This window comes from Corvus kubaryi, unplaced genomic scaffold (genome assembly GCF_017639235.1).
Source record: "Corvus kubaryi isolate FWS band 111438036 unplaced genomic scaffold, C.kubaryi_AGA036_p1.0 68, whole genome shotgun sequence".
NCBI classification, from domain to species: domain Eukaryota; kingdom Metazoa; phylum Chordata; class Aves; order Passeriformes; family Corvidae; genus Corvus; species Corvus kubaryi.
This window is the reverse complement of record NW_024582056.1, coordinates 20,130,247-20,154,415: the sequence shown is the minus strand read 5'-3', so window position 1 is coordinate 20,154,415 and position 24,169 is coordinate 20,130,247. Positions and strand designations below refer to the sequence as shown.

Here is a 24,169-nt window from a genome sequence, read left to right as displayed (position 1 = left end):
GAGGAAGAAAGTCTCAATCAGAGATAAATTTAAGAAAGTATTTTATATGGAAAGAACTAAACAAGTTATTCAAAGCAATTTAAGGACACAAAATTGAAGCTAAACAAGGCAATCAGGGTAGGGGGATTTCATTAGTTTTGTATTTGTAGAGCTTCACAAAGGATAAGTAATTTTGAGAGAAGAGAAAAATACCAAACCAGCTAGTTTTCAGGAGAAATGGTGTTGAGAACTTCTTGCTTTTTGCCTTTGCATTCATCCTAAAGTGTCCAGTATTCATATAAATGAAACCACCCAGGAAATCATGGGTGATGATATCCACCAGAGAAAACTTCATACCATGTTTTTTCATTCCACCAAGCTGAACAAGCAAAGCAAAGCTGCTCTGAGGGAAAACCTCAGGACCGATTGCAGAAGAGTGAAAAGGGTAACACAGAGCACCTGTCTGTTCCACCAGTGCAAGAGCAAACACTTTACAATCATTAGACCTGACAGAGGCAAAACATGAGATTTTTACTAGGCTGTAGGCAAATTGGTTTGCTAGTGCATCAGAACATCATACAGCCTGAAATTAAACAAATAAAGCTAAAGTGAAGAAAATGACTGGAAAACAAAATAAGAGCTAAAGGCTACAGTGCTGTGTACCATAATCAAAAGGTAATTCATATATTTCCCTCCTCCCCTTCTCCAGGGAATGTCATTTCAATGTGATTCCAACAGCTCTGCAATCTCTGGTACTGTGAGGAGTATAACTTTTCAGTGTCGACAACGAAACATATGAGAACTGGGAACTACACATGCAAGACCCTGCATGAGCATGGCAATTTGGATCCATGCCAGCTTAAGAGTTTGAACTCCTATGAATTCTTATGTGGTTATCAGGACTGGATAAAAAAACATGTAGTGAAAATCAAAACTTGTATAATTTGCTGCATTTTGAAACAGATTTCACCCTCTTATACCTACCAACTAGTGATTTTAATGCTGATATAAATTGAAGTTTTACACTCTTAGAGAAGTTGTCTTGAAAAGATATGTGGACACTTCTTGATGAAGCTGGGCAGTGGTGAAAATGACTTGAAGGAAATGAAAGGCTACACCTTTCATCAATAAAGATGATGCAGCTGGATTCTGCACTCATTTAGTATAAAATTAGTATCTCATCTACAGAATGACTTTAGACAGATGAAGGGTACAGTAGACCATACCTCTTCTACATGCAACCTCAAGAGGCAGAAGTATAACAGAAAGGAAATTTTCAAACTGGAGACATGACAAGATTCAAAAGAGTTCACCACAAAGCAAGGGGGGAAAGTGGGCCAAGTAAGGTCTACGAAAAACATTCCTGCTTCCTTCTTAGTGACTGCAAACAAGCACTTAGTTGTGTCCTGTGCTTGAAGGCAAGAGGGACTATGGGGGAATATGGCTCTACATTGAATAGGATGTTTGTTTTATGGATGGATTCCTGTTTCTGTAGGAAGCCATGGTTTCAGCAATCACCATGCAAAGCACCACCCCTGATAACTGCAAATACAGAGCCTCCTGTTTCCCACACATACACTTTGACTGGTGCATTTTTCTAAATACTACTGTTTATTTACTTGTTAGGAGAAGTAACTGCATCCTGGGTATGCAACTGAGATAGCTTAACAGATTCCCCTAGTCCTTGACGCCTGTTTGTCCTGTCTGGAAAGTTGCACTTGATCACAGAGCATTATTAAAGAAGCTTTGGTGGGCCTTTAGCAGTTAGGACCTGCTAATGCCATAGATTGTCTTGTCTGTCATGGTTAAGTTTGTGTTTCTCTTAGCAACCCCTATTTAGATTGGGGATGTAAAATGTGAGAACAAATATGTCTCTGCATGGCAAACAAAGGCGTAGCAAAGGCACTCCTGCTCATACTGCTTTACTAACTGTGCCTACCTAAGGAATGATTAGAACAGTCTCTGCAGAAGAGAGACCAACATCTGCTCATTTTTTATCATCCAAATACTGCCAGCTCAATGTCCATATACAGGCTGAACTTTAAAAAAGTTTTGCAAGTGAAATGTTCTCTACAACGCTGTCTAATTCTGTTCTGTACTCCTCCTCCCTTTAGTACATGTGTAATTTGCAGAATGAAGTACAGGAATTCACCGCCCACCTTCCTCCCTCAGAGCAGCGCAGAGCAAACATAAGCATTTCTTGTTATGCATCTGTTTAAAAGTACCTGGACATATTCCTTGTTTTCCACCTACACTGTACCCTTCTGGAATGGGTTATGCTCCCATTTATTACACTAGCTAAAGTACTTGGAGTTACTGCCAGAAAAGTTTGCAGATGTCTGCCACTCTGATGATCAGGTCCCTGTCCTGGCAGTGAGCTGATGTGATTTTTAATTCATTTCAGAGGATTCAAAGAGAAGGGAACAGAAAAGAGATTTTCCATTTCCTTGGCATGTTCTTGAAAGAGAAACTAAAGCAGAAATATCATCATCTGCAGAAACAGGTTTTGGAGAGAAAGCATTGACCTCCATTCAGCCTTTGAAGTGCAGAGAGTAGCACTCTGGAGTCCAGAAATTTATTTGGGGATGCAAATTCTGCATGCACAGAAGTGCATCCCTTTAGCCCCAGAGGAAGGCTTTAACTTCCTAGAAAAATGGCCACATTTATAATACATGGAATTTGCAGTGCTGACTCTTGGTAAACTTTACTAGTTCATTGGTCTGTGTGCTGTCATCTCTGCCTCTGATTTTGGGAATGCACCCAAAAGTGATTTACCCCATCAATTGTGTGAGGAGGAAGAACAACTAAACTCCACAGGTTTTGAAGTTAGGGATAAGAAGCCTATATACTTTTTACAGACCTAGCTTTATGAACCTCTTGAAAGCTCCTTCACAGCAGTTGCAAAGAACTCTGGAGAAGAAGCCAAGACAGCCACTACAACAGTTTTAGTGAATTTAACTCCTATTTAAAATGTATGTGATTTAGCTTTTGACATTTACAGAAAGGGTTGATGCAAGTTCTTTCTGACTGTATTGATTGCAGTCAAAGTTTAGAAATGTGTATGCTAGAAGTTCTCATGCATTCATTCAGCCAGGCAATACTAATACAATGCCCAAGTAGCTTGTCTGAACTAGACTAAAAAAGAGGCATTTGGCAAAAATTAAAACACATTCAACTGTATCTTCAATATCATAACAGTACAATTATTATCATAAAATTTTCAACAATCAGAGTTAGATTAATTCTGTATTTTCAAACAAAAAGAAAAAATATATTTTTCTTAAGTTCTCCATAAAGTGATGGAACACTGATTAGGCAAATCAAAAATTTGCACTTGCGGGAGGAACTTGCAGTTACAATCCTGATTGACTGGATCTAAGAAAGAACAAGGAAAGGAGATTCTTGTTTAGAATGGGGTGTGTCTAAAATCCACAAGAATTTATCACTGAAAGGGACTGCCTGGTACAACCAAAGAGCTGATACATAGATTTAAAAAATCCATATGTGGGAAGTCTCTTCATATGCTGTAGGCTATAAAACCTTTTACAGAACTAAAATTTAAATCTGCAATAAAATATTTAAGGCTACAGCTATAATGATCCAAAGGAAGAGAGTTAAAAAAGAAGGGCATTTGAAACCATCACCAATGTCTTACAGTTCTGCAACAGCTGGAATATATTTAATTAAAATCCTAGAGTATCTAGAAAGCTTACCACATATAAAGCCTACCACACTTCATTTTCTAATTCCTGTTAACAAGATCATACAGACCAACCCTTGTGATGATCTGTTTCTTTTTGTAATGGGAATTTCTTTATTCCCTGTGTCATCTACAACTTTCACAAGTTTGCAAGTCGTTCTCCCTAAAGTAAGGAATTAATACAATTAAAACAATCAGTCCCAAGGCTATTCCTTTAAAAAGAAAAAGTCACTATCAACTTCTTTATCCTCAAAATAATTCTGTTTGCTGCAGTTTTCCCTCTGGCTGTGCTTATGAACTGGCTTAGAACTCACTGCACTCATCCTATCTTCCCTGTTCTGCCCAGGTCCTGCTGGGCACTGTACCAACCAAAATAAAATTCAGCCAAGCATTAAAATCCCCTCTAACAGTTCTAGGAAATCAATTAGCTTACCATCTCTGGCATAATTTTCCTTTAATAAAACTATGTTATGATTTATTTTTCCTGCCCTCTGCCTCCCTTTTATTATCTCCATGCAGACTTTGCTTTTCCTGTGTCCCAAACAGACATGGCAGTCTGTGCAGCAGTCGATGGTCTTTGCTTTGTGATCCTCTGGGCACAAGGTCCAGAATAATCAGAAAACTCATAAATCCTCTGAGAAAATTGAAGGTGCCTGCTACTGTCAGGCAAGGAAGAGATAAGGGGGGCCATGGGAGTGTGGCCCCAGAATGCTCTAGCAAATTCTAATGAACATGACCAGGTGCCCTTGACCCAAGGTGCTTAGAGTCCTCCTTGCAGTCTTCTCATCACAGAGGGTCAAGAATCCTTTCAGCTGGTGCTCAGGAGAGGCCTTGTAAGAGCCAAGCCCAGAGCACAGCTCCTAGGGACAGCCAAGCACAGAAGCTTGTGAAGAAGGGCACAAAAAAAAACCCCAAACCAAATTAGAGGTGGAAGAGAGAGAGAGAGGCACACAACTCTGTTCAAGTCAGCATAAACAGTCTGAAGCGTGGTAGTGACACAGGCTGCACAAGAGCAGGAAAGATGAAAGAGCAACAGACAAACGGACACACAGACTTCTTGGAGACACCACAGTTTCAACTTCCTTGGACCCCAAGCTGCAGTGGAGATGCAGGCTGTCCATGCCAAGTCAGTGATCTCTGGCACCAAGAGGAAGACTGCTGCTTCACATAAAGGTTTACAAATATGACAGAGGTTCACTACCCTCCCACTAGCCTAGTGAATCCTGAAGATGACTGAAATGTGCTTTCAAGGAAAGTATCTGGGTCCCTTAAACCTAACCTTAAACCATGCAAGACCACCAGGAAGAAGTGACAAGAAAATAGTAATGGGTGGCTCCTTGCTCTGAAGAGGAACCCATCTGTGGACTTGACCTATGATCTCGGGAGGTTTGCTGCTTTTTGGGGACCTGGATCCAGGATAATGTTGAGAGAGTGCCACAGCTTTTCTGACACTCTTACTATTACTCCCTGCTGTTCTTCCATGTCAATATAAGTAATGCTGCCTGGAGAGTATCAAAAGTGTATTCAAGCTCTACGGGCAGTAGTAAAGGGCATAGGGGCCCAGGTGTTGATGTCCTTATTCCTGCCAGTGAGGGGAAAGGCTGTGAGGAGGAGGCAGCTGGTAATACATATCCACAACTGGTTGTGGAACTGGTTGTGGTGAGAGGGTTTTGATTTCTACAAGTATGGAACCCTGTTTGTGGGTAAACATTTGCTTGGGAGAGATGGGATCCTTCTCACTGAGTAGGACAAAGTTATCTTTGCCAGCAGAATGGCTGACCTGGTAAAGAGGCACTTTAAACTAGGAATGACAGAGGAGAGAGAGTTACCAGAAGCACTCTGAGACAGTGAAGGGAAGGGAGTTTTGATAAGTAAAGGGCCTGGAGTGACATGACTGAAAGGGATCGCAAAATCAACAAAACAAAGCTTAAGTAGCTTAAGCAGGGTCACCTCCAAAATGTAAGCAAGGATGTGCCTACAAGGCACCATCACAGAGAAATCTTCCCATCTCTTTGGGAAATCAGCATGTGGGGTGCCTCTGCAGTGCCCATACACTAATGCTTGCAGCATGGAGAGTAAACATGATGACTTAGGTATCAGTGAGCAGCTGTGGGGCTGCCTTTTTATGGGGCTCACAGATAAGGTCAGATGGATCATGTAACTTGAGTGATGCAATGGAGGGATACAGGGTCCTTTGGAAAGAGGGGAGAAAAATGAGGAGGTGGGGTTGCCCTTTATGAGGCAGAACAGCTGGACTGTATGGAGCTCTTCCTAGGGATGGATAATGAGCCAACTGAGATCTTGTGGGCAACTACCAAGCATACCAATGTAGGTGATACTGTATTGGGTTAATAATCTTCAAACAATCATGGTGACTGGGAGAAGTGCTGAAGACTGGAGGAAAGGAAATGTCAGGGAACTACAGGCCAGTCAACCTCACATCAGTTCTTGTCAAGGTGAAGGAGTGTATTGTCTACCTAGACTTCAGGAAGGCTTTTGACCTTTTCCCATGAGATTCTCATAGAGTATGAGCTGGACAAGTGGACAGCAAGGTAAATTGAAAACTGTCCTAAATGGGTGTCCCCAGTGGCATAAAGTCTAGGTGGAGCCCAGAAGGTAGCAGTGTACCCCAGGGGTCAGTACCAGCTCCAGTCCTGTTCAACATCCTCATTAATGATTTGGATGATGGAGCAGACGGTACCCTCAGCAAGGTTGCTGATGACACGTAACTCGGATGAGTGACTGATACACAGTAGGGTCATACTGCCATGGGCTGACAGGAACCTCATGTTCAACAAGGGGAAGTGCAAAGTCCTGGGCTAGGGAGGAAGAACAACATGCACCAACATATGCTGGATCTGCCCAATGGAAAGCAGCTTGGTGAAAATGCTCCTGATAGACACCAGGTTGAAGTGAGCCAGCAATGGGCCCTTGTGGCCAATAAAGCTAATGGCATTCTGGGCTGCATGAAGAAGTGTTGTCACAGCAGGTAGGGGAAAGAGATCCTTCTCCTCTACTTAGCACTGCTGAGCTCGTACATGGAGTGCCAGGTTCAGTTCTTGGCTTCTCAATACAAGACATGTGGACACACTGGAGAGAGACCAGAGAAGGGCTATGAAGGTGACTAAGACACAGGAGCATCTCTCCTATGACGAAAGGTTGAGAGATTTGGGACTTTTCAACATGAAGAAGAGAAAGCTTGGTGGGAAATCTCATCAATGTATATTAATACATTAATATATACATTTATATATATTGATATAATATGTTTACAGAGGATGAAGCAAGGCTTCTTTCAGTGGTGCCCAGTGACAAGATCAGAGTCAATGAGCATAACTTGAAACTTAGGAAGTACCATCTGAACATCAGCAAATGCTTTCTAATTGCGAGGATCACTGGCACAAGTTGCCCAGGGAGGCTGTGTAGTCTTCATCTGCGAAGGTTCTAAAAGGCTGCTTGTACATAGTCACTTCTAATTACTATTTACAATTTTCACCTAAAAATGACCTCCCACTATGTAACTGAATCTACACAGACCATTTCCTATGAAGAGGGACAAACCTAAGCTAACGTTCTATCGCTCTGATTTGTCCTCATTTCCTATATCATAATCTTATGACCCTCCCGTAATCTCATGGCTTCTAAATATTTACCTGGACACAGAAGAATCATAATAGATCTAGTACTTCTGTTTCTCTTTTACTAGTAGAAGTCGCTTTCAGAGATCGCCTTTCTGTGAAGATCTTAATGTATCAACTTGAATTATATGAAAGCATAGCTACAAGACAGAATAGAGGAATTAATTCTCTGCAAGGTCAAGAAAACTTGAATTAAATTGTTTCTAAGATTTTGCTATAGAAATCAGCCAAGAACTGGGAATAGGACAATATGAAGGAAGATTTCAGGCACATGACACCTTGAAAAAAAGTAAATATTATGAAGAGATAGTTTTTAAGAGTTTTATAGTTAAACAGTTACGTTTATAATGTCTTGGTTTTCCTGCTCTCAATCTCTTCTCTTCATGTCTTTTCCCATATTTTCCTTTTACTGCCTTGCATGTGTCTCTTATCTTCTGCCTTTCTTTTTTACTGTTCAAAGTTGAAGGTAGGGCACTCCTTCTAGGATGAAATTACTGTGTACTATTCAGAACTCTCGGATTAAACATTTATGTTATCTGGTATATTTGTGGCTTCCAAGCTCATTCATGGACAAAAAATAATGTCTTTCTTCCTGCTCTAAAACCTCTTGGCAATTGTGATGGAGAGTGGAAACCTCTGCTCTTCTTTTTGATCCTCAGAAGCCAAACATAAGAAGTCAAAAAACACCTTGAAGTCTACATAATTTATACCTATAGCTATCAAAAACTGGTGTCTTAAATTTGTTTTCTGGCTGACATTTGAAACGTCAACAGATATCTCATGTATTTTCCCTCCCTCTTAGCCCCACAATAACTCTCTCATTGCCTCTGCTTATCCAGTGAATTCTTATCAGAACTGCCCACTAACTCAGATGCAAGTTTGCAGACTACACAGTGACAAAACAAGGCTACAATAAATAAAATTCTAGATTAATAATACTTCTACCCTGCTTTCTCTACAGCATCAAACATATACTATGTTGAGAAGACTTACTGTTAGCTGCTTTTATCGGGAAAAATTTTGGTTCTTCCAATATTACATTTTCTAGGATGAGACTTGGAAATTAGAGATATTAAATTCTTTGAGCTTAGGTAAAATGGACCCTGATGGCCTGCTGATTTTTGCAGATGTTGCATTGTCAGTGTGCAAAATGCAACACAATTTTAAAAAATCCTTAGTGTTCATCATGTCCACTAGAAAAAATGGGGTTTTTGTCCACTTACAAGGTTTGTTTCTCTTAAGGCTTTATCACCAACATATTTTTAGGTTATTGAAATCAATGAAGATGGTGACAGTCACAAGAGAGAATATTTTATCTTGATATTGTTAATCTATTTCATTAGCTTACTACACACTTCTCATTTCTTCTGCCTTTTTGAAATGCCACCTACACTGATAAAATTACATTAAGAGTTCTCAATATTTCCATGAAGAAGCAGAGAAATCACATAAAGAGATGACTAGTAAGAAGTAGGGAAAAACAAAAGATTCACTTGAGATGAACAGGATTCACCTTATTTTAAAAACAATCCCAGACAAGGTATTCAGTGGGAGGAAAATATATATATTTTTAAAAGTCCAGAAATATCATGAATATGCTATCAAATGTAAAGTTAAAATGCAGTTTCACTGAATTTCAACATGAGATGATTGCAAAAAGAAGTAACTGAAGCCACTCTACAGGAAGTGCCCTATCATAAAACAAGGAAGCCCTCTTAATGTGCCAGTGCAATCAAATGCCAACTTCCAGTTTGAAACATACTATGAATAAAAATGTTTATAAATAAAATGAAAAATATGCAGGAAATAACAGAAATACTGAAGAAAGGTAAACTAGGATTACTCATAAGCAAATAAAGCATTATCTGAAAACCAATACATGATTATACTTTTCTCTGTTTTCCAGTCATATTCTGTAGCCTTTACATCTTCTTCAATACTAGTGGCTTCCAAAAGCTTTGACTTACTGATAGTTAAGTATAACTTAATTCTCATGACTCTTCCCACTGAAGCATGAAATACAGCAAACAACAAACCACAGGAATATTGCTTGGTTTGCCTAATTCAAAATACAATCCCAAACAGGTAGTGCCAGGCAGCAGTAAAATTTAAGGCACCAGCCACTGCATAATCTTCAATCACCTGAAAGCTCATCTGTGAATCAGACACCAGACACAGCCAGGCCTTTTCTGAAAACCGTGTGCTGAAAACAGTGTTGTGGTTTAGGAATGTTATTCTCCAATTTAGTGTTTCCAGTGAAACCATGAGTCTCTTGCTAACACCCTCTTCCCCCTCCCCCTCCCCTGTGGTGGGATGGAGGGGAGTCAGAGACACAAAAAGGTGAAGATCATAGAATGAGATAAGAACAATTTACTGAAAACAGCAATGAGATAAGAGAATGAACTGTGACAGCAGCAATACTAATGACAGAGGGTACAAGAAAGAGGTGAACAATTCTCATGGAAACAATTCCTGACTGCTCCCTCCATCACACTGTGCTGAGCTGGAAGGGACCCCTTCTCGCTCGAAGAGACTCCCTTCCCCCAACTCTCAGCAATGAGGTGAGGTGGCATAGAAAAACTTCTGCATCCTGGCCATGCCCCTTCCTGGATACTGCAAAAACTAAGCCTGTCCTTCCTGGAACCAGGACAAACAGCTATAATTCTTCAGGCTTGATAAACACTAAAACTAGCCTGGCTTTGAGCAGCAGGTTGGATGAGAGACCTCCAAGGTCTCTTCCAACCTAAATTACCCTACAGTTACATACCACAGCAAATACTTTGAGCTGAATATCCCAAAAGTATTTTGTAACCTCATTTATAAATCTTTGCCCCAGAATTAACTTTTGAAACAGAATCTTCTCCCAGAGGATGAAAACAGGGCAGCAATCCATAAAATCTAGGACACAGAAGCACAGTAGGTATGAACTTGTCCTTGTTAAGTAACAGAACTGAGGAAGTGTGTACATTATTCTTATATCAAGTCAACTTACACAATTTAAACATTAACCCAGTAGAAACGATATTTATGGTTGTACAAACAGACGAATTATTCACAAAGGATGCTACAAGTGAGCTGAACTATTGGCAGCCATAGAATACAGGTCACTTGAAAAGTCATATTCCTTGAATCCAAGTAATGCCAAGAAAGGGAGCCTCAAGCCACACTAGCAGTATAAGATGTATAGATATTGCCATTGTTCTTTAAGAACTGAAAGAAATTAGCATAAAGTTCTCCATTCTCTCTACCTACCCTTTGTCTCTCTATGTGACCTGGAGAATAAGGAAGATATAATATTTTTTAATAAGAAAGAGAAGATTTTTTTCACCAAGGAAAAGGAAATGGTGATAACCCAAAGTCTCGGCAGAAAGGATTCCTAAAGGAAACACCTGAAATAGAAGCAAGAGATCCTCTGTGATCTTGGCCGTCAGAGATAAATTGGAGTAAGATTCATAAGCTAAGCATTTGAGACAACTGTCTCATTACAAGGCAAAGTAAGCCAAAAAGACAGCTTGATGACTTTGAGGGGCAGCTAACTTGCAGGCAAGTTAGGTGAGCTTTAATTATTCATGAGATAAGATAAAGTACAAATTGCAGAGGGACTGGAGAGAGTGATCTAGCTAAGAAAAACAAGTCATCAGCCCAAAAACCCCTGAAGTTAGATGGCAGGTAAAGAGATGCAATCAGGGCTCCTGTGGACTAAACTACATGGGTATCAAGTCGCTATGCAAGAACAAGAAGGAGCATCTATCCCCCCATGTGTTTAGGTGGAAGGACCACTGGAGGAAATTTAGATAGATGTCCAAACTGTTCTAGTTTGAAAAAAGAGAAGGAGATCAGTCAAACTGTTGCAGTCTTTCTGGGAGATGGAAAAATGAGACAACTGCCCTGTCTTGCTGCTAAGAGTAAAACCACCTGAGTTATCACATAAGGCTTCTCTAAAGATCCCATTAATTTGTTTCTGCTTATTTTATTTTGCATGAGAGTAAGAGATTAGATTCAGTTACTTCTGATCTAATGGCTTGTAATGTATTTTCATTATAGATAAGACCATTCACATCCCAAGCTCAGTGGCATTTTACAACAGATAGAGAGGTTTTAGATGCTATTCAACTGTTCTGTCACTTTCAAAAAAATGTCACAAGAATAGTTTTGCCTGATGCTCCTTTAGAGGGAAAATTCTAATTTCAGTTGATGTATAGACTTATACCAGCACCTGAGTGTCACTAAGAGGCCTTGATGATCTTTCCTCTGGGGCCTCCACCTAGCTTTTAGTCCTGTGTCTTCAGTCTCTGCCACAGACCACCTGTCTAGCAGTCACTAGACCTGACCCTGGATTGAGGACTGATTTGCCACCTTGGCCTTGGACCTGCTTCATTGCCATAGACTTACTTACCTGATGATCTGCACACTTGGCTGATCCTGGCCTCGATCCCTAGGTCTGCCCTCCTCTCTTGCAGCAGGACTGGGTTTTGCCCAGCTGTCGCATGCTCTCCTGCTCTACTGCTGGTGGCTTCCATCCCTCACTGCTCCAAGACAGCAAATTAATAACTGCAGTTCCTGCAGTTTTTCATGTGCTTTCACTGTCTGCACAGGGAAGGGTGAAACTCTACATGGAGTTGAAAAAGGAAGGATTGAGCTCTAATCATTTGAAGACACAGGACTCAACATGCAGTATAAAAATCACTGCAATTCAAGGAAACCTTGACTGAATCTTACATTACTTGAAAGCTGTAATGAATCACAGTAAATTGAGTTTGCAGACAGAGGAGGTTGTTGCTCACCTTTCAAGAGAAATGGAGAGACTTTGAACTCAAGTGCAGCACTCTTCCAAACCCTTGAAAGTGCAGTTTTAGAACTTCTTAAGTGACCCTGACAGACAGGAAGTCCCTCCTGCTGTCCCAAAGGAAGACCAAGAATCCCTATGTTGTGTTTGTTTAGTGTTATCCTGAGAAACCCTACACAACAAAAGTTTAACAATCTACCCTTTCTATTGGACTTTTTTTCACTTCTAATCTTTCTCATGTTTCCAGGTGACCCAATGCTTTTTACAGACTTCTCTGATCTACTTCCTTCTTGAAGATGATACTAGGACTGATCTTCCAACTTCTGTCTAATGAACACTAAGTAGATTTGCAGTCTACTGTATGTGTCTTAAGGGTCAATATTGCATTACATCAGGGTTGTGCAACAAGAGCTCTTTGTTTCCTTTCTACTTTTTACAATAAGTCCAGCAGTTTAAACATCTTGCCCATTACTCAGTTTGTGGTTCATTGTAGTGCTTTCCATATCTTTCTCTGGAGATCTTCTGCCTATGTGGGCATTCTGCACTTTTTTACTTAAATATTATTGCTATTAAAACCTTTATAAACATGCTGGTTTTGGCTGGGGCAGAGTTAGTTTTATTCACTGGGTCTAGCATGGGGCTGTGATTTGGATTTGTGCTGAACACAGGGTTGATAATACAGAGGTTTTATTATTCCTGAGTAGGGCTGGCATAGAGCGAAGGCCTTTTTTGCTTTTCATACTTCACTGCTGGCAAGGGGCTAGGCATGGGAGGCTGGAGGGAGACGCAGCTGGAACAGGCCTCCATGACCAAAGGGATATTCCAGACCATATGACATCATGTTCAGTATATAAATGGGGGAAGAAGGAGGAAGGAGGGGAGGGGAATGTTTGCAGTGATGGCATTTGTCTTCCCAAGTAGCTGCTATGTGTGATGTGGCCCTGCTCTCCTGGAGATGGCTGAACACCTGCCTGGAAGCAATGAACTAGTTCCTTATTTTGCTCTGCTTGTACACATGGCTTTTGCTTTCCCTATGAGCCTGTTTTTATCTCAACCCCTGTGTTTTCTGGCTTTTACCCTTCTGATTCTCTCCCCAAACCTGCTCGTGGAGGAGTGCCCAAGCGGCTGTGTGGTGCAAGGCTGCCGGCTGGGGTTAAACCAATATCAATATCATTCTGAAACTTAATCCTGTCCTCTGCAAAGTACTTGCAGCTTTTCCCAAGTAGGTATAAACTGCAATTTAATAAACATTTTCTCTATCATACTATCTAGAGAAAATCTTATCTCTTTCTGGAGTATACCACTTGACAGAATCTCATCCTTCTTATTTGACAGTATACCACTGATAACTACTCACAGAAATTATTTCCAAGACAGAGAAGGGTAAAGCATACCATGCTTTTTTGGTGACTTTTTGCTTCAGCATTTGTTTTAAAAACAATTATTCAACTGATCTGATGTCAATTAACTTCTGTGGCAGGAATATTGGTTAGAGACTAGAGTGCTCTTACAGTATCTTCACCAAGATTAAGTTTTTCTACTTTTCTCTAGGAGTACTTTTAACATTTTATAAGTCATATCACACATCACCTATCACACCTCCTTGAGACCTGTTACCTTGTCATAGAGGGAAATCAGATTGCTTTACATGATTTATTCTTGACAAATCCAATTTCACCATTGTTTAGCATCTTTTTATCTCCTGTGTGATTCCAAACAGATTATCTGCTCAAGCGTCTTTCCAGGAATCAAATTTAGCCTGACTGGCCTATAATTCCCTGGGCCTTTGTGTGTTTTCTGGAAAGACAGACACAAAGGTTTCTTCCCTCCCCCCACAGTTCATCTACTTTCTATCCTTTAATTCTCAAAGCTCATAAGGGAAGAGTCTAAGATTTCTTAAGTATTCCACAGTGAATTAATTGTGCCAGACAATCTGAAAATACCTGACTCATCTAAGATGACTCTAACCTGTTCTTATCTCTCTTCCCTTGTTTTAATTATGCTAGTCTTCAGAGCGCAGTCAGCCTGTTCTAAAACCAATGCTGAGGAAGAAAAAAACTCCCAACAACCAAACAACCAGGCATGCCTCTGTTAGTTTTACCTCTCTGATAATTAATGGGCCAACTCTTTTCCTTGTCTTGCTCTGATTCATTACATGTAAGATGTTTTCTTTTACTCTATTGTTAAAACCATGCTTAAAGGCACTTAGTCCATACTTTATTGCAATTTTTATGACCAAAATGTTGCTCAGGGTGAAACTTGGTCTGTGGGGTGCATGATATGTGATCTTATTAGTTCTGGGGGCTTCAGACATTTTTGGCTCAGTAAGCTCCTCCAATATCTTCAGCCATAGACTTAACGGATTTTGTTCCTCAGTGTTCAGATTGATGCTTATAATAAATCAGAGTACAAAAGGAACATGATGAAATTGGATTTATTCTCCCTTTTAAGTGAACCAGAGTCAGGATACAAGCCTCCCTCAAAAACATATACTTTTGCAAATCAAAGAGTATGAAGGAACCTTTGCACTTGGGTGCAATGACCTTGGGTGTAAAAACCAGGCATGTGAAAGCATGGGTAGCTTTCATTACAGACACTCAAATAAACCCCAGAAGGGAATTAAATTTACTCAGTACAGTAAATGTGACCTATTAAGAGAAAGCCAAATAGGACTGAAACAGTGGGACAGTTTCTTTTTCCTTAATTGCTATTTCCTTAATGCTATAAAGGAACTAGCTCCTTGGAAGTCTGATATTAGTATCTCTCTGTGTGTAGTAGAAATTATGCAAATCTTACCTCAGAGAACCTTTGTACATCCTGGGTTAAAGTTCCTACTCTCTTCCAATGATAATGTTTGAGTAACTTCAAAATTGCTGGATTCACTGCATTATCAGATGGCACTGTCCGGAAGAAATAAGGATATTTTTTCTTATCAGCCAACTCTGGAGTTGTTGCTGCAAATGAGAGCTGTAAAATATCAAAGAACAAAAAAATGAAAGTCACCATAAGTCATCTAAATGTCAGTAAAAATACTTTGCTTTTCTCAGTGCAACAAGACAGAGAATCTGTGCATAGCTGTCATGTAGAGAAGTTTCATCATCATACAACTTGAAAGTCCTACCAGTATCATTTACTTTTAAAGAGATTTTTGAAATATTTTAGCTCTATAAACCACCTGCTGCAAAATTAAACCAGGGAATCTTAAAAGTCAGTGATGTAAAATCCTCTGTTTAAAATCATGCATCTTACACATAGCACTGAGCAATAAGGCCTAAGGGAGTAAATCTCTTTGATGAATTCCCCATCAGTTTCTCTTCATAAAAGTTGAGAATACCTCCAAGAGAATATTATATTCTCAAAGTCTTATATATCTTAAATTGCTGGGTGAACCTCTAGTAGTACTTCTTCCTATCTTCAGGTAATAAAACAGCTCCAGGTAACAGAAAAAGAGAAAATCATTATGTTAGCCAAGGCTGCAACTCAGAAGTTTACTTGGGTCCCAGCTTCCTGCACTGAAGCAGCCCCCTGTGGTTTCTTTCATAAAAGAGGATTCAATGGCTAAAACACTGGAATTTGTTCACAGTTTGAGAATGCTTATAACAAAAGAAAAAGGAAACCTTTTAAAACACGCAAAAACAAACAGAAAACTTCATCGAATTCTTCTGCCCAAGTTAAAAGTGGCCTATTTTTGTGAATGTTTTTCAGACAGTGTTTTGAAGAGAATGCCTGCACATTCAGTTTTTGAAAACACTTCTACTCCAAAGATACTTCTGGTCATTCCCTCCAGTTCTTTTTAGGCTGCTACGAATGTGCTTCTCAAGCATTTTTTCAGCCAGGAATTTTGATTGAGGGGTTCCTTAAAGTACTGTTTTGATGCAAATAGGTTTGACTGGAAAAAAACATAAGCTCCCTAATACAGTTATTTAAAGTCTTTCAAACTCAACAGAGAGTCAAAAAATGTATGTGAATTCAAGACTATATAAGTATAGACCAAACATAGCTTTAAGTTTGCACTTTTTCAATCAAGCATTCAATATATTTGGGTTAGATAAGCTTTTTTGAAATTCTGAATAGACAAGTTTAATCTTGAAAATCTGAAAAAAACAGTTCAAGTCTTTTCTTCATGTTTATAAAATCTAGGTTTGGTCTATCAGAGACAGGACTTATTCTCTGCCTGATTTTAGACTCACAAAGAATATACTGCATTGCTATAATGGCCTGAATATAGTTTGTTTTCCTAACCAAAAGAAATCTAAACAACTTAAAGTGTACATAACCAGGACAGTTTACAGTATACCTTTCAAAATAGAAGATTCTTTCTTTTCACTGGTCAGGAGATAGTGAATAGTGTAACTGTCATGTAATTCAGAGGTTAAACATTTTTAATATAGCAACTGATATTTTACTAAATTTCATTTAAAAAGTGCAATATGAAGTGTTATGATTTATTGTCACCTTGATTTTCCAAAACCATTCCCATAAGGAAAGAAGAATGAACGTCTGCCAAGCAGACCTATTCAGCCTTTCTGTTTAGCCTGGTAGTGTTGAACATCATGCATTCACAATGAAGGTGGAAATAAGGACCTGTACTTCTGACTGAAAAAGAGAGAACACTTGATGTTAGAAATCCAACATGAAGAGGAATACCTCTTGGCAGCGCAGCTGCTTGCAGCCCGCTGACTGCAAAGGAAATGCTTTTCAAATTATTATGGTTTTGGATCAAACATAATTCGATTGATCCTTAAGAAAAAGAAGAGAAGAGCAACACTGAAGTAACAGTAGTGGCAGGAAACATCAGCAAGGTTCACCTAGTTCAGGTTCATAGATTGACTGGTAAATTTTTCTGATCAGTAGTACAAAGCTCCATAGTAATGAGAATCATCTCTACATGTGTGAGCTGGCTTTAGGATGAGGATCTGTGATATAAGCAAGACAATTCAAAACCATCCTTTGTGATTTTTTAGTGACTTAAAGGGCCTGAGTTAGTATCCTAACTGCTCAAATTTCCTTGGAAACAATGAAGCAAAACCTTACCTCTCTTCATTACTTCCAGAAAGATGAAGTCTCATAACAGATTTCTCAGCCATGTGAGGTGAGATGAGATGAATACAGGTTTATGTGTAAAACTAATGACACCTGAATTGCAAAAGAACAGTCCTCTTCATTTCCTTTTTAAATTAAGGTTTTTATTAAAATAAAAATCTGGAACACTTCATGCTCAAACAATTCTCAGATTGTAGGATATATTCAGAGGTCTTTAATTCAAGCATCACATATATCATGGTTGGTCTCATTCTGCATCACTTTGACGTTTAATAAGACACTCATAAGAGATGGAAAAATATCCTGAAAATGTTAAATCATTGAAAATATTTAACTTTTCATAAAATCGTCTCTGTAAAAGTGTGGGACATGGAATGAACTTAACCCAAAAATCACCAGCACTCAATATTCTGCTTTGAGAGGGACAAGGAAGAAAAATGGAAAAAAACCTCATTATGTTTTAAAAAGTGGTAATAAAAAGATCATGTTAAGAAATGAACTGACATAAGGTAGACTTACTGGAAAAGTATGTGAGATAGCACAGCTATACGGAAATATCAGGAAAATACTCATAACAAAATCTTCATTTAATTTGATAAAGCAAATAAGATCACAACACAGTCCACCCACATGCATTTAGATGGTACAGCTCTTGTCAACTGAACATTAATTCTCTGTATTTTAGGTCTTTTTTACTCATGGCTGATTTGAAACTTGCATACTGAAAGGCAAACTTTTCATAATCTTCACTTCATTCTACAGGATTGAAAGCCATTCTACTTTTTGTAAGAGTTTTTATAACTTTCAGTTATTTAGCCAAAAGTCTGGATGAATGGCAATCATATTGCTCATATCATTCTTTGCAAAACACAAAAGTTCGATTTTTCACATCATTGCATTTTCCATGTATACATATTCATGCACTGCTATATTTTTTTACAGGTGTTTATACTTGCCTCTCCACGTTTAGGAAGAGTGAGAGATAAACGGGTATATGCAGGATTATAACTCAGCAATAAATGCCTGTGGGGTGTATGATGTCATTCTTTCACAGAAAATTTTTTATAGGACTGCTAAAAGGTGATGGCCAATAGCCAAACTTCAAGAAAGGATGAATGAAAGGAAAACAAAAAAGGTTTTTTCAAGTTGCTATAAAGCAGAAGGCAGTGGACAGCTACCAGGTGATACATCATCACAGTGTGTGTGGTGCTTGTGTGTGCGCATGCATAAACAGGCTCTGTGCGTATGTGTATGCAGACCTAGAGAAAAAAACCACTCATATATATATTATCTATATATATATCTGTTTGAATAGTGTCAGAAAAACCTGCAGCTATGACCTAGATTATCTCTGACAAATCTTTCTTTAGAATATCTTTAGAATATCTGCTTCGAATTTGTGAGAAACTGGATCTGAACTTAAAATGAGTGTATGTAGGGAAACATTAGCTATGACTCAGATGGGAATTTCTGAAATGAAACTATATAAAACTTTGAAATAGAAAATAAGATTATATTTACCATTCACGAACTATAAACTATTAACTATAGTACAAAATGAGAACCAAATAGACCAGGGTATTGGATAGACTTTGGTGGACTGCTGAAAAACTGAAACATACAGAAGGATTTCATTAAGGAAGTTTTGGGGTCAGGCGTATGTGTTGATGAATTAAATTTTCCCAAGAAAGATGATATTTTCTGAAAACATTAATTTAGTTGGAAATCCACACATTTTCATGGAAATTTTGTCATCAACACTAGATAGTGAGATGAAAGAAAAAGAAAGTTCAAAGTGTTGAAAGGAACAGTTCTGCAGAAGGGGAGTAAAAGGTATCTTCATAACGCCACATTAAGTTTAAAAGAGGTGTGATAGATTAAACAAGAAACATCAGTCTGAAGTGCTTTCAAGTGCTTCTGTTTAAGGAAGTAATGGTGCATTCCCTTAAAGAAATGCAGTGCAGGAGTGATAAGAGGGTAAGCTCTACTATCCATTTAAGAAAATGGGATGCAGCACTAATGAAATCAATGGAAAAGACTGAGAGTTATGTAAGAAAGTATGGATATAATTAGAAAGCTGAAACAAAATTAGGGAAGTAAACAACACCCTATACAGAGTGTATCTATCCCATATATGAGTCCAGAAGTTGGAAGCTGGAAGGTTGAATGAAGCTACACTGTTGTCCCATGTACTTCAGAGAGAAAGGAAGCCATCAGTAATGAAAAGTAATTTTCTGCTGTTCAGTTGTTTTATTATCTCTAGGAAACATTTATGTCTAATATTTTTCACTGTAGTAGGGTACAGAAATCTGGGAAAAATAAAAGTGCAGAACTGCTCCTGGGTAAACAGTCACTCTCATCTAACACAACAGGTCTGGTTAGGAGTCACGTTTATTTAAACAAACCGTATCAGCTAAAGTAACAGAAACCCTTAGCAAAGTTATGTAGGTCCAAATGGGTAGACCCCGGCTGAGTCTGACCCAAGGCGAAAGGACCCTGGCGGAACTGGGGGGAGCAGTCAAAAACGGCGGTGCCAGCGCCAGCAGCAGCTGTGCGGAATCAAGTCCAGCACCTGAAGCAGAAGTGTGGCTCAGCGTGGACAATCTAGCTTTCGGGGGTTGTCCATGGTTTTTCTGTTTGTGGCTCCGGGATGGGGAGCACCTGCCATCCTGTCTTTGTCTGGGGGAACCACATAGAGCTGTGTGGGAGTGGCCGTCATCTTGTCTTTTCCCGGCAGCCAGCAGAACTACATTGAGGTGCTGAACACCTTTTTGTGTGTAAAGTACCCTCTCTTCTTGTATACTTTTGTTATTGATATTGCTGCTGTTACTGGGCATTACTTAGTCACTTTTGTTTGCTTTCAGCAAATTGTTATCTCAACCTATGGTCTCTGCCTTTGTCCCTCTCCTGCCAAAGAGGGTGGGGGGAAAGGAAGTGGCTATTTGGAGCTTAATTTCTACACACTGTGTTCATGGAGTATGATACAATGGAGGGGAAAAAGAAAATGAAAAGAAGCGCTTTCAGGTAACAGGGTAACCTCCCTTGAATAAAATGTCATCTGCTAAGAGATTTGATTCTTGTTTGCAAATGGGGGAAATCAGCTTATTGAGCACCAGAGAGATTAACTTAGTTTTCCTAGGTTTCTGCACTAGGCTTGTACAAGTATTTTATTAATGACTGCTAGAAATTTAAATGTGCCCCTCTTGCTGCAAAACTAGTCCTGATGGAGAGGGTTTTATATATTTATATTTACTTCCTGCACCTTTTCTAGAAAGCTAAATTACGCTGATAAATCAGCATTGCTAAACAAGATATAAACTGCTGATTCAACTGATTGGTGTTAACATTTATTATCATAACTAAAGATTGCATGTCATGTATGCTTAGATAGGAAGCAATATTTTCTGCAAAAAAAGGAAAATGCAAATAATTCTTTCCAAAAAAGGGGCAGAACGTCAGAAAACTGCACAAAAAATACTCTTACAATGGTACAGGATTGCACACGCAGAACCTGGTCATAGGAAAATAACAAGGAAAAAACTCAGGAAGATGATAATTTGCAGCAATGTGTACTTGTGACACCGCACACCACTCCTTTGTGTGCCTTGCCAGGAGCTCTAGTGCTTTGACAAGCCTGTGCCAACAATAATGATACTCAAGTGCAAGCAAGTGATGGCTTGATGGTCCCAGGAGCTAAAAGGACCAGAATGGAAACTAATGAATAATGAAGAGTTAAAAGATTTGCCTGCTGCAACTCTTGAGACAGCATTAGATGAACAAGTGAAACAATACACTCTTAACCCAGAGACAGAGAACAGATTGAAGCATAACAAACTGCATTTTAAATGGAATGGTAATTATAAAATATAAATATTTAGGTTAAATGTTAATTCACAGTAACCTTACTATACAAGCCAACTTATCCAGGTATGCAGTCAAACTACCACTGAACCTGATCTTGCCACTAGTGAAGTTATGAATAAATTTTAATATCATAACAGTACTTGAAATAAGAAAAAATATATATTTATTCTACAAGAATATTAAAGAGAACCTTAAATACATGATAGTATGTATAATAAGAAAAGGGGTATATTAGACTGCCTTTTCCCACCTCAATGCACAGAATGTGTCATCTAATCAGCTTTGATGGATGACTTAGAGGAAAGGCATGTGAAAGTAACATTGCAAAGACAGCTACAAGCACCTATATATTTGGGAAATATGTCAACATAGGAAGCTAAGTGCAGCAATTTCATTGACAGTTACTTGCATAGTTCTTCAAAGCAGGTGAAAGCAACACACAGTAACAAAGGTAATATTTCTTGACAATTTACCTGTACAACTGCTGGTGATGAGTGTCTAGATACAGACAGCAAAAAAGTAGGTTCTGAACTGGACCTAGAAATTGTAGTGGCAATCTTCCCTCCTAGCTATGCCCTAATCCTCATCTCCAAATAGCACAGGTAATAAGTTGACATAAAGAAGACATAACATACGTTGACTAAAGAAGAAAATATTAACAAGAAATTATGCTTTTCCAGCAGTGGTAAATCAGTTACATTTTTACCTGTCATACAATACTCTTAAATAATTGAATGAAAGCTCTGGGAACTCCATCATTCAGAAGATTTTATGGGACTGGACAAACATCATTGTTATAACAAATATAACTCATAATTAAAAAATGGTCTGATAACTCTGTAAGGGCTTTCATTATGACAGCTGCAAGAACAAAATAAAAGTCTGGGAGAATACCTATGATGCCTCACTAGCTGGTACATGGACAAGATGCCTCATCCAAATGGGAACATGGATACACATTGTATTAAATTCACTGAACAAGAATAGATCTCATGGATGAACATCCCTTTCATCATCCGTAACACATTACCCATGCGATTAAAACTACTGTTCCTCTTGAAATCAGATGTTTTGCCAAACACTGCTGCCCAATATCATCCAGCGTTGCCTTCATTAATTCTGTGTCTGAAATTGCTTTCACTGACTGCCTTTTGGCACCTGGGAGTTTACAGAAAAAGCACTTCCAGCTGGTCTCAAGGTTGGAAGGCCCCTGCCTCAATGCTGATGGCATTCCAGTGAATTAATCCAATCACAATAAGATTGATGTTCAGCTGCGTTTTGCTCTAGAGACATTTTAGGAAGCAATTCTGGCTACTGAACGAATAAATATTTTTGAGGACAGAAACCGGTTTAGATAAAATCCATATGAGAAGTACTTCAGCTGAAAGATGTGTGCCTACAGATTAATGGAAGAGGAGCATTCAGTCCTGTTTCCTTCTTGGGCAGCCCAAACTACTCACAACGTAATATGGCAGGACCCATAGATTTCTGAATTCAAGAAGTCAGAGCAGACTATAAAGTTTGGTCTTTTGATGTTAAACTTTTTTAATCCCATAAAGTCTGTGGTTTAGGATGAGGAATAGTGATTGAAGCTCTGAGGCCCCCAGTGTAGGAAGGATGTGGACCTGTTGGAGCGAGTCCAGAGGAGGACCACAAACATGATCAGGGGGCTGGAGCACCTCTCCCAAGAAGACAAGGGTGAGAGGATTGGGGCTGTTTAGCCTGGAGAAAAAAAGACTCTGGAAACACCTCGTAGCACTTTTCAGTACCTAAAAGGGACTACAAGAGAGATGGAGAAGGACTTTGTACAAGGACATGGATTGATAGGACAAGGGGGAATGGCTTTAAATTGAAAAAGATTTGGTATTAGGATGAAATTTTTTTACTGTGAGGGTGGTGAAGCACTGGAACAGGTTGCCCAGCTAAGGTGTAGATGCCCCAGCCCTGGAAGTGTTCAAGTCCAGGTTGAATAAGGCTTGGAGCAAGCTGATCTAGTAGAAGGTATCCCTTCCCATGGCAGGGGGTTTTGAAACTAGATGATCTTTAAGGTCCCTTCCAACTCAAGCCATTCTATGATTCTATGAATTCATTCTCAGCTGATGAGTGTTTTTTTGTCTTCAAGTCATGGAAAGGATAAACAGTAGCTGAAAATTGTAGCAGATCTGCTGAAAAAAAATTAAGGAAGAAAACAACATAGGCATTAGCATTACTGCTTCACCTGCCTCTCAGCCTAGAATATTAACTTCCATGCATCATCACACTAGCAAGAGCCTACATTTATGAACTTTATAGAAAAAAAATGAGTTAAAAGAATCCTTAACACAACATTTCTGGTGAACAGAAAATAGAGTAGTTATTAGTGTTCGGAGTAAAATATAGTTACATATCAAATTCATGTCCAAGAAATGGGATCCATTTTAAGTTCTAATAAATACTGCCTCACAAACCTATCACATTAACCTTACTTCTGAGACGTGTCAAGGAAGTATATGATGGAGTTATGGAAAATGTCCTCCAATTCAATGGTTAACAGTGCAACCAGTAAAATTAACAGAGACTTAGAAGGTAGTTAGGTGAATGTGAGGCAGAATTGTCTCCAACAGATGACCTCATCCGAAATTAAAAATTTAGCATAAGGCTTAACTTGATTCTTTCACTTTTAATGGGAAATAAACTATTGCCATCCTCTCTTCATTGCATAATTTTTCTGACCATTCATTTGAAAAGGTCTATCAGAGTCTAACAAAATCATTAATTCCTTTTTCCACACTCCAGAAACTATTTTAAGATATATATTAAACACAAATAATTTGCACCTAACATGTGTTATGCTTATTGCTACAGGTTGAACAGAGCATTAAAATCAAACATCAGATCTACTGAAGTTGCTGCAAACTTTTGTTTCAATTTCCAAACAGAATAAGAGACAAAATCTTTTGAGCATTTTCAAAAATGGAACTGCATTGCAAAAGAGGGTTGTGTATTTTTGTCTGTCACACTCAGTTGCTTAGCATTTGGCTGCTGGCCTGGATTTTATCAGAATTCAGCTTCAAATCCCTGTTATCCTTCAGTCACAGCATTATTGTTTATCCCAAACCAAGGAAAGTTTCCTACACTCATACTCTTGGTACCCAATCTCCTTGCTTCTTGTCTGTAACA

The 24,169-nt window shown here is 38.9% G+C and overlaps 1 protein-coding gene across 2 annotated transcripts in view; it reads right to left on the bottom strand.

Annotated features, from left to right (window-relative positions):
- The window catches only part of GABBR2 (gamma-aminobutyric acid type B receptor subunit 2), a 469,861-nt gene that overhangs the window by 264,288 nt on the left and 181,404 nt on the right, over positions 1–24,169 (bottom strand). For both annotated transcript variants that reach the window (XM_042048675.1, XM_042048676.1), the window contains exon 3: positions 14,900–15,070. In XM_042048675.1, coding sequence (XP_041904609.1) covers positions 14,900–15,070 — 171 coding nt within the window. The remainder of the gene's footprint in view (positions 1–14,899; positions 15,071–24,169) is intronic.